This window comes from Dendrobates tinctorius, unplaced genomic scaffold, assembly GCF_039654945.1.
Source record: "Dendrobates tinctorius isolate UK_male_01 unplaced genomic scaffold, ASM3965494v1 ptg000049l, whole genome shotgun sequence".
Lineage (NCBI taxonomy): Eukaryota > Metazoa > Chordata > Amphibia > Anura > Dendrobatidae > Dendrobates > Dendrobates tinctorius.
Genome location: NW_027361717.1, coordinates 10,600,716 through 10,612,368, shown reverse-complemented (window position 1 = coordinate 10,612,368; position 11,653 = coordinate 10,600,716). Strand labels below are relative to the sequence as shown.

Sequence of the window (11,653 nt, the reverse complement as noted above, 5' to 3'; positions counted from 1 at the left end):
TTGTCATTGTACTATACCTATATATACCTGTGCCGTATCGGAGCATCATGATTTGTGGTATGTGTTAAAGGGGCGCACTGACACTCTTTGGCCCAGGGCACACGAAAACCTGGAGCCAGCCTTACCCCCCCATAACTTTAGCCAAATAACCCCCAGTTTTCAATGCGTAACTATTATTATGACGTAAATTAAGGTTGACAAGATTCAGTAACAAGAATTGATGTTTTTGGCATTGAAATGGGCACTGTAGGTGTGTTTACTGTCCTCCACTCCCTGCCGACTTTGCTTCCCCATTGACTTGCATTGGGTTTCGTGTTTCAGTCGGTCTCCGACTTTTCCCCTATAGTCGGCCGATTTCGTTCGGCCCGACTTTTGCGAAAGTCGGGTTTCATGAAACCCGACTCGACCCTAAAAAAGGCAAAGTCGCTCATCTCTAGGTGTAACCGGTGACTCGGTGTACCTGGTTGTTATAAACCCACACCAGTTCAGGGATGTACTCAGGCCAGCATAGGCGGCCAACTCCGCAGTTTGACCTCAAGTAGGGGTTACCATGGCGAATTTGGTGAAATGGTTCACCATGTCGAGACAATGTTCATACCCCTGGTGTGCGGGGCTAATGGTCAAATAGTCAATCATCAAGAGTTCGAGGGGTGCTGATGTTACTATGGTCTGTACTGGGGCCCGTTGTGCGGGTGGTTTAGTTAGCTCGCATAGGCAGCACACAGGGCAAGCTTCTTCCACTACGGTCTGCAAGCGAGGATGGTAAGCTATTTGTTGTAACCACTGAAAAGTCTTTTGAGCCCCAAAATGATCCCCTTTTTCATGGGCCTCTCGAGCTAGTTCATTAAGTTGGGCTCCTGGTACGACTATTGCTGATGTTGTCCACGATTCCACCTTGCGGTACAATAGTCCTCCTTTGATTACCAATTTCTCCCATTAGCATTAACAAAGTGTCCTGAGTCAAAGTTTGTCTCTGAGTGTCATTAGGTATTTTGCCGGTGGTCACCCATTGGCGCAGGGCCCCAATCTCTCCATTTTCTCGTTGCTGCTGGATCCACTTGTTCCGGGATTGTTCTAGCATACCTCTAGTGAGTCCTGTGTGGGATTGTTCTCGGGTCGTGGCAGTGAGTCCGGAGGGGGTCAGAGCGAACGGAGTCTCTTCTCCTCCAAGTTCGTTGTCTCGACTCTGCCCTGGGGTTGTACGTCGAATCCTGGAGAGGGCGTCAGCATGTACATTCTCCGCTCCCCTTTTATGGATGATCTTGTACTTGAACTTGGCCACCCATCATTGCTCCAGGGCCCCTAATTTGGCATTTTCGAGGTGGGCCAGCGGATTGTTGTCGGTTCGTACCACCACCTCGGAGCCCGCCAGGTACTCTGCGAACCGCTCCGTCAAGGCCCACACTACTGCGAGGAGCTCGAGCTTAAAGGAGCTGTAATTGTCGGGATTACGTTTGGAGTCGTGGAGTGATCGACTGCCGTAAGCGATCACTCTTTCCTGGCCATCTTGGACTTGCGACAATACAGCTTCTAGCCCGTGTAGGCTCCCGCCAGTGTGCAGAATAAACGGCTGCGAGAAATCCGCATAAGCTAACACCGGGGCTTCCGAGAGTTCGGCTTTGAGATCTCGGAAGGCATCTTCCTGCGGTTCTCGCCACTGAATCTTCCATCCATTCATTCCGTCAGGGGCCCCCTTCAGCAGCAGATCCTGCAGGGCTCGGGCTCGACGTGCAAAGTTCTTTACGAAGTGACGGTAATATCCCGCCAAACCCAGGAAGGCTCGTACATCTTTTACCGTCTCGGGAGTAGGCCACCCTTGGATCACAGCGACCTTTTCCATGGACGGTCTAACGCCTTCGGCGGAGACAGTATGCCCCAGGTATTCGATCTGTGTACGAAACAAGTGGCATTTCTGGGGCTTTACCTTCAACCCGTACTTCTGCAGCCGCCCGAGCACCTGCCCCAACTACAACAGGTGGTCCTCAAATATGGCGGCATAGATGATGTCGTCCAGGTATATCAACGTGGCCTCGAAGTTGAGATCTCCCAGATACCGCTCCATCAGCCGTTGGAAGGTCCAGGGGTATAGGCCAGCCCGAACGGCATACGATTAAATTCTAACAGTGCCATGGGGAGAATAAACGCAGTCTTGGCACGGTCTTCTTCTGACATTGTGGTCGACGATGCTTCGGCATATCAGCCGCTGGGCCCAGTCGACGAGGATTTGGCGGAGACTTCGGGCGTTTCTATGCCACGGCGAACTGGGGGCACAGCAGGCCCCTGAAGAGTTCCACTACGTCGCACCTCCCGGGGGAGGTGGGACGGCGTTGCCCGGGGTTAGGACGGTGTAGGCCGCAGCCGCGGGTGGCAGCAGACAGGCCGCAACTGCGGGATGGAGTTGGGCGGCGGCTGCCGCGGGCGGGAGCGGACGGGCCGCACCCGCGGGGTGGAGTCGGGCATCAGCTGCTGCGGGCAGAGTGAACGTGCCGCACCCGTGGGGTGGAGTCAGGCGTCGGCGGGAGCAAACAGGCAGCACCCGTGGGGTGGAGTCGGGCGGTGTCTCTCCGTTGGACGGCTCGGTGCCGTCTCCCTTCTGTTAGTGGTGAGTCTCCCTTCACTCTCTCCCGTCACTGCTCTGCTCTCCTTGCTCTGGTTCTGGTTCTCACTCTGGCTCTCTGGCGCCCTCTAACTTCCTTGCTTCTCCTCTCCTGCTGCGTCGCCTGACTCCTGCTGGCGTCCTCAGCCCCTTTTATAGTGGCTCCACCCCCAACCTTTCTAGAAGTCTCTGCAGTCCGTCCCCCAATTGTGCCCCCCGGGAACAGTCTCCCTAGGAACCTTGGTGATGGCCCCCTTGGTTCCGGCCCGGATACACAGCGGCAGGGGCGGACCTACCGCCCGTGCAGCCCGTGCATTGCACGGGGGCCCCGGGGGAGAGGGGGTCCCTCCAGCCTCCAGCACAGCATGGCTAATTATTCAAATTAGCCATGTGGAGCGCCAGGCGCAAGGAGGAGAGGAGCCAACCCTGAGGTGAGACAATATCAGCGTCAGTCACGCTGTGCTGCGCTGCTGCTGTGGGGGAGGAGAGGAGGAGACAGACTGTCTCACTCACTGTGCCTTTGGCGCCAGCTGGACGGTGGCTGCAGCCGCAGTTCAGTCAGTCACTTGTGTGTGTGTGTATGTGTGTATGTCTGTGTGTGTGTCTGTGTGTATGTGTGTTTGTGTGTGTATGTCTGTATGTCTGTGTGTGTATGTGTGTATGTCTGTATGTGTGTCTGTGTGTATGTATGTGTGTATGTGTGTATGTCTGTGTGTATGTTTGTGTATGTGTGTATGTCTTTGTGTATGTTTGTATGTGTGTGTATGTGTATTGTGATAAAACACTCCGGGATCGCCTATGCTGGGATCAAAGGTCACGTGTGTTCAGCATGAAACTCAGGCACACAGCCGGGGTCCAGGTATAACTGACACTGAGTCAGGTTTATTAAAGGTGAAAGCAATGCATAAAGGAAAAAACATAAAACAAATCCTTGCCTGTCCGGCACTAACTAAACAAGGTACAACCTAACTACCAACTGGCGGGTTTCTCCCGTCCAGCCAAACCACAGTTGCAGTGGGCACTGCTTTCACTCACGTGTGTCTCTCACACAGACAGGCTCTCTGTGTTCCCAGGCTGAGACACTCACACAACCACCTGGCATCCTTTTATATCCGCCTCCCATTATTCATTAGTCACCAGGTGAGATACTGACCAGACTAGGCCACATAGGAAAGGTATCTGGGCGAGATATACCTGCCCTCATCCACTATTCCCACATGATTCTCACATATCCCCCCCTCTGCTCAGACCACTCTGGTCGAGCAATGACACCCGCCAAACAGTGCACTCGGGACAGGGCATCTGCATTCCCCATCTGTACCCCTGGGGGGTGCTCCACGTAAAAGTGTAGGCCTGCAGGGCAAGGAACCACCGGGTCACCCGGCTATTCCGTTCCTTGTGCAAGTGCATCCACTTAAGAGGGGTATGGTCAGTGATCAGCCTGAACTTTCTGCCCACCAGGTAATATTTGAGGGCCTCTAGAGCCCACTTAATGACTAGGCACTCTTTTTCTACTACCGCATACTTTTGCTCATGTTCATTCAGCTTCCTGCTGAGATAGAGGACTGGGTGTTCCACTCCGTCCCTCACTTGTGACAGTACGGCCCCGATACCGGTATCAGAGGCATCCGTTTGTACCACAAACTCGCTGCGGAAGTCCGGAGTCACCAGTACGGGTTGAGAGTAAAGTGCCCGTTTTAGGCTATGGAAGGCTTCTTCAGCCGCTAAATTCCATTTAATCATGACGGAGTCTTTCCCTTTGGTAAGATCTGTCAGGGGGGTAGCGATGGCTGCAAAATTGGGTATGAACCGGCGATAATAGCCGGCGATCCCCAGAAAGGCTTGCACCTGCCTCTTGTTGACAGGTTGCGGCCAGTCCTGAACAGCTTGAATCTTATCAACCTGGGGTTTAACAACACCCCTCCCAATTACATACCCCAAATACCGGGCTTCTTCTAGCCCGATGTGACATTTCTTGGGGTTCGCAGTTAGACCTGCCTCCCACAGGTCGTCAATCACAGCTTGTACTTTCTGGAGATGAGTCTCCCAGTCCAAGCTGTAAATGACAATGTCATCCAAATTGGCTGAAGCATACTGCCTATGTGGCCTCAGGACTCGATCCATTAATCTCTGGAAGGTCGCCGGTGCTCCGTGCAGTCCAAACGGCATATACACATACTGAAATAGACCTTCCGGCGTAGCAAATGCCGTCTTTTCTCTGGCAGCCTCCGCCAGAGGGATCTGCCAATACCCCATTGTTAGGTCTAGGGTCGTAATATACCGGGCTTTTCCTAACCGATCTATTAACTCGTCGATCCGGGGCATAGGGTAGGCATCAAATTTTGAGACCGCATTCAGTTTCCTGAAGTCATTGCAGAACCGGATTGTGCCGTCCGGTTTAGGAATTAACACAATCGGGCTGGACCAAGCACTGTGCGATTCCTCAATGACACCTAACTCTAACATTGCCTTCACTTCTCGGGAAACAGCTTCACGGCGCGCTTCCGGAATTCTGTAGGGTTTCACTTGAACTGTGACACCAGGTTCCGTTACGATGTCATGTTTCATTAGCGTAGTCTGCCCGGGTTTTTCTGAGAAAAACTTTTGGTTGTGAAGTAGAAACTGCCTGACCTCAGTCTTTTGCCGCACCGAGAGAGTCTCTGCAACCCGTACCTCCGGTACGGTATGCGAGCAGACGGGACGGGCCAGCTCCGCTGACAAGGCAGACCGATCTTTCCAGGGTTTTATCAGATTTACATGATGAACCTGTTCAGGTTTCCGTTTACCTGCCTGGTATACTTTGTAGTTTACTTCACCATCTCTTTCCTTAATCTCAAAGGGGCACTGCCACTTTGCTAGGAACTTACTGTCCACCGTGGGGACCAGGATCAACACCCTATCTCCGGGTGCAAACGTACGGATCTTGGCGCCCCTATCATAGATTTTTTTTTGGGCTCCCTGAGCCTGCATCATGTGTTCTTTGACGATATGCATAACAGCCGCAATACGGTCCTGCATTTGGGATACGTGATCTATCACCGTTTTAAACGGAGTGACCTGACCCTCCCAGGATTCTTTGGCGACGTCTAACAGTCCGCGAGGACATCGGGCGTACAATAACTCGAAAGGAGAGAACCCCGTGGAAGACTGGGGCACTTCCCTGATGGCAAAAAGCAAATACGGAAGTAAATAGTCCCAGTTCTTCCCATCCTTGTCTATCGCCTTTCTCAGCATCTGCTTCAGAGTTTTATTGAACCGTTCGACCAACCCGTCTGTTTGAGGGTGATACACGGATGTGCGTAACGGTTCGATTTGTAACAACCGGCAGAGCTCCTTCATTACCCTGGACATAAAGGGAGTCCCCTGGTCGGTGAGTATCTGTTTTGGTATACCGACCCGACTAAACACATGCACCAGTTCCTTGGCAATTGTCTTGGTGGCCATGTTACGCAAAAGGGATGGCCTCCGGGTAACGAGTGGCATAATCCAAGATGACCAGGATATGTTGGTGTCCCCGTGCAGACCGCGGAAGGGGCCCAACTAAATCCATCCCAATCCTTTCAAACGGGACCTCAATAATAGGTAGAGGTACCAAAGGGCTACCGAACCGGGGCTTAGGCGCAGAGGCTTGGCAGTCAGGAAAAGACTCACAATATACACGAATATCGTGATGCATGCCTGGCCAATCAAAACAGTGTAATATCCTTTTGGTGGTTTTCTGGACACCCAGGTGACCTCCCATCACATGTCCGTGGGCCAGGTCCAGCACCTGCTGCCGGTAGGGTTTTGGCACGACTAATAGTTGCACCGTGTCTTCCCCCTTTTTCTCTATCTGATATAGTAAATCATTCTCCAGGACCATGTAAGGATATGCCAGCCTAGAGCCAGGTTCTACGGGTACCCCATTTATCACTTTTACATTTGTTCTAGCCTGAGAAAGGGTAGGATCCTGTCAGGAACACCGCACTGCACTTGCTCACTGAGCCAGGGTGCGTGTCCTGAATACAAAGACTGTGCACAAAGATACCTGCGGAGCGAGCAGCAGTGGTGACAATGCATGCTCCAGGACCTGAATCACGTGACTGCTGGGGGCGTGGCCTAAGCTCCACAGAGCTAGGAGCTGCAGGGAAACTCCTAGAAGGGTAACTACAGGACAATGTTACCAAGGAGCATAGACAGAGACAGACACCAGATCAAGCCGGGTCAAAGCACGAGATAGCAGGACAGTACCAAAGGGCTTAGACAGAAAGAATAGTCAGGACGTAGCAATAGATCAGAAAACCAGAACGGGTATTAGACGGTACAATAGGGGTAAACTGTAACGGAGTAATGATAGCCAAGCCAGGAGGTCAGAACCAGAAAAGACAATGGTACCAAAAACGAGAGACGGGGTACAGAGTTAAGGAACAAGCCGGGTCATACACGGGAAGCAAACAAACAATGCAGAGTACACGCACACCAGGGGTCAGACACACCAGAATAGCAGTATAACTGACAGAGAATGCCAGTATGGAGTGAGCATAAATACCCCTCCCAGATCCAAAGAGAGGCCGGCAATGTTAACCCTGTCAGAACAGGACATTAACCATGTCCTAACCATGACAGATCCTTTATTTGCTCGCTTTGGAAGTCATCTTTCTGAACTTCCAAATCCGGCAAACGGGGAGGTGGACGGCTGTCGGCCTCCTCCTCTTCCCTGGTCTCCTCCGTATCACCCGCCATGACTGAAAACGGGAACTGCAGGTCATTTCCAGCAGACTCTTCCCCCGAGTCTTCCGGGGAGACCTCTTCCAGGGGTTTGGGACCCACACGCGCCCTGGGAGAAGATTCATGTACACTATTACACGAGGGCATCAACTGATTCTCCCACAATTGTCAGAAGTGGGGAAAATCCCGGCCCAAGATAACATCATGCAATAACGCAGGGACGAGTCCCACTTTATGTTGCACAGACCCATAGGAAGTAGTAATGCATATGACCGTGGTGAGGTACAAACAGGTGTCTCCATGCACACACGTTACAGAAAATTTGTCTGATGGTCCAGTCGGGGCTGACACCAGACTGGCCTTCACCAGAGTCACCACACTTCCCGAGTCTAACAATGCCACCACATTTTTGCCATCAACAGTTAAATCATACAAGTGTTTTTCCACATCCTTTTGACCGGCATTCACACTCACTACCCGTACAACCATAGACATGCGGTTTTTAGAGTCTGTGACGTCGCACTGCATGGGTTCAGTAGTGACCGGACAGTTCGCAGCAATGTGTCCCATCTCTTGGCAGCGGAAACACCTAACGGGCCCCTTGCTTAGACCATAGTTCGTTACTCTCCGCCTCATAGTGTGGGTAGTCCCGTTTTCCTCCCCCACTGTCTTAGGGATTTTTCCTTCTCCCCTACTCCCTGGAACAGTCATACCGGTTCCACGTGGAGATGATGAAGAACGAGGTGGGGTAGCGTCGTCTCGGAGTCCTTCCGCCACGGAGTAACGTTCAACCAGATCCACCAGTTGATCTGCCGTCGTAGGATTTCCATGGCTTACCCACTTCCTCAAGGCTGGCGGTAGAGCTCTCAGGTATTTGTCCATGACGACTCTCTGTATTATCTCTGGCGCTGTCAACACCTCAGGTTGTAGCCACTTCTTCGTCACGTGGATCAGGTCGAACATCTGTGACCGCGGTGGTTTATCCGGCTGATAAGTCCATTGATGCACTCTCTGTGCACGGACAGCGGTCGTCACTCCTAGCCGGGCCAAGATCTCGGCTTTCAGTTTGTCAAAGTCCTGCGCGGCTTCAGGGTCTAAGTCATAATAAGCCTTTTGGGCTTCACCGGAAAGAAATGGGGCAATCAGGCCGGCCCATCGTGCCTTCGGCCATTTTTCTCGCACCGCCGTCCGTTCAAACGTGGTCAGGTATGCCTCGACGTCATCTTCGGCCGTCATCTTCTGCCAGTACCGACTCACGTGAATCACTCTCGACTCGGCTTCCAGATTAACTTCAGGTAAGCTTGCCAAGTGCTGCGCCACCTGCTGGAGAAGCGAACGATCGGTAGCTGTCATGTCCACCAACTCCTTCAGCTGGGCCATCATCACCCGATTAGCTTCTTGCTGGACGGCGGTGGACTGTACCAGCGCTTTCACCACGTCCTCCAGGCTCATGCTTCCAACGTGATGCCCGCGTTCTCCACCACAATGTGATAAAACACTCCGGGATCGCCTTTGCTGGGATCAAAGGTCACGTGCATTCAGCATGAAACTCAGGCACACAGCCGGGGTCCAGGTATAACTGACACTGGGTCAGGTTTATTAAAGGTGAAAGCAATGCATAAAGGAAAAAGCATAAAACAAATCCTTGCCTGTAAGGCACTAACTAAACAAGGTACAACCTACAGTAACTACCAACTGGCGGGCTTCTCCCATCCAGCCAAACCACAGTTGCAGTGGGCACTGCTTTCACTCACGTGTGTCTCTCACACAGACAGGCTCTCTGTGTTCCCAGGCTGAGACACTCACACAACCACCTGGCATCCTTTTATATCCGCCTCCCATTATTCATTAGTCACCAGGTGAGATACTGACCAGACTAGGCCACATAGGAAAGGTATCTGGGTGAGATATACCTGCCCTCATCCACTATTCCCACATGATTCTCACAGTATGTCTGTGTGTATGTATGTGTGTATGTATGTATGTGTGTCTGTATGTATGTATGTATGTGTGTCTGTGTGTATGTCTGTGTGTATGTCTGTGTGTGTATGTCTGTGTGTATGTCTGTGTGTATGTCTGTGTGTGTATGTATGTGTGTATGTCTGTATGTGTGTATGTATGTGTGTGTGTCTGTGTATGTATGTGTGTATGTACAGTTAGGTCCATATATATTTGGACAGAGACAACATTTTTCTACTTTTGGTTCTAAACATTACCACAATGAATTTTAAACAAAACAATTCAGATGCAGTTGAAGTTCAGACTTTCAGCTTTCATTTGAGGGTATCCACATTAAAACTGGATGAAGGGTTTAGGAGTTTCAGCTCCTTAACATGTGCCACCCTGTTTTTAGACCCCCAAAATCCTCATCCTCTCCAATTTGGTTTTGGTTCCTTTTCTCTCCGGTGTTTCTTTCTGTTCATTGTGAATGTATGTTTGGTAATTTCATTTATCCCTGTATGCAGGGCTGGCGTTAGGGGCAGGCAGACCAGGCAGCTGCCTAGGGCCCCTGCTCCCCCAGGGGCCCCCAGCTAATGGCATATCACGCAGCCGCTATTGGGTCTGTGAGCCGCAGCCACATTGAACAATACCGGCATCTGCTCCCTCTCCCATCATTCCCCGCCCTGCCTCTGACACTGTGGGTGCGCGATGACGTCATCGCGCACTCACTGTGTGTCAGTAGTGCAGCCGCTGAGACAGGAATCGGGAGCAGCATGGGCACAAGTAGAGGTGAGGATAGTGTTGTCTTTTTACTATAACAGTGACAACTGGATTGTGGGGCCATTCTCGCAGGGGGATGTGGGCTGTGCTATATACTATGCGAGCTGTGCTCTTTACTATGCAGGCTGTGCTATTTACTATGCAGGCTGTGCTATTTACTATGCAGGCTGTGCTATTTACTATGCGGGCTGTGCTATATACTATGCAGGCTGTGCTATATACTATGCGGGCTGTGTTATATACTATAAGGGCTGTGCTATATACTATGAGGGTTGTGCTATATACTATGTGGGCTGTGCTATATACTATGTGGGCTGTGCTATATAGTATGCGGGCTGTGCTATATACTATGAAGGCTGTGCTATATACTATACGGGCAGTGCTATATACTATGCGGGCTGTGCTATATACTATGAGAGCTATGCTATATACTATGCGGGCTGTGCTATATACTATGCGGGCTGCTGCATTATATACTATGTGGAGGTGGGCTGCATTATATTCTATGGGGGGCTGTATTATATTTTATGAGGGAGGATTGCATCATACTCTTTGATGGGGCTACGTTATATTCTATGGGGAGGTGGGCTGTATTATATTCTATTCGGGGCTACATTATATTCTATGGGGGGCTGTATTATATATATTGTATGAGGGGTGATTGATCTATTAGTGATTGTTCTGTCCCCATCATTCTTTCTCAGATGTTGGAAAGAGGCCTGGAAACAAGCGTTGAACGATTTCAATATTGGTCGATCACACTCATTTAGCGTCCTGAATTCAGCACATGTAATTACAACCGAAATGCTTCTGTGTGATGTTCAATATGTTAGCATTTGGGGGCCCATTTTAAACTTTGCCTAGGGCCCCACTTTGCCTAAAACCGGCCCTGCCTGTATGTCCCTCCTTGTTAGTGGGGGAGGGGGACAGATATAGGGCTGATTCAGGTGGTCAGCAAGGTACGTGGCACCAGCATCTTCACCATCAGAAGTAACCTGTGTAGCGTTAGGAACAGGAAAGGAGCCCCTGGTATTCTGGCAACAGAGTTGCGACAGGTGCCTTCACGTGCAGAATTTTTTTTCTAAAATACAACAAAAAATTGGGGGTTGAGGGTTCTTTTTTCATGTCTTTTCTTGTCTTTTCATGTCTTCTTTTCTTTCTTTTGGTAAGACTTCTTTTTTTGTACAGGCGCAGGATGCAGTTTGTGGCATTTTCTCTGCATGGATATCTGTGGGTAAAAAAAATACGCATGGGTTACTATGTCTTTTGGTTTTTATTTCCCTTTTTTGCACTTTAAATGTTACAAGTCAGTAATTCTTAGGCTATGTTCCCACAATGAGTGTTTGATGTTGCAGATTTTGTTCTGCATTTCTGCACTTATTATGTAAATTAGGTTCCTTGCAGTTTTAAATGCGTTTTGTTGCTTGCGTTTTTTTTTCATTTGTATTTTTGGTGTGTCATATTTTATAGCTGCTTTTTAATACTTTATGGTATTTGGCTTTGACAAAACTTTATTGATGCAGTCATGTGTGGATTTTATGCATTTTCTGTGCGTATCAAAATCGAAAGGGCACTAAAAACGCATATGTGCGTTTTTTACCTGCGTATTTTCCACATGTAATGCAAGTC

At 50.2% G+C, this 11,653-nt stretch overlaps 1 protein-coding gene across 2 annotated transcripts in view; it reads right to left on the bottom strand.

Annotated features, from left to right (window-relative positions):
- Positions 1-8,878: 8,878 nt before the first annotated feature.
- Positions 8,879-11,653, bottom strand: part of SLC35G2 (solute carrier family 35 member G2) — a 97,531-nt gene continuing 94,756 nt past the window's right edge. For both annotated transcript variants that reach the window (XR_012232422.1, XM_073576503.1), the window contains one exon: positions 8,879-11,252. Coding sequence is in view for 1 of the 2 variants with exons in the window: in XM_073576503.1 (XP_073432604.1) it covers positions 11,166-11,252 (87 nt within the window). In the remaining variant the exon portion in view is untranslated. The remainder of the gene's footprint in view (positions 11,253-11,653) is intronic.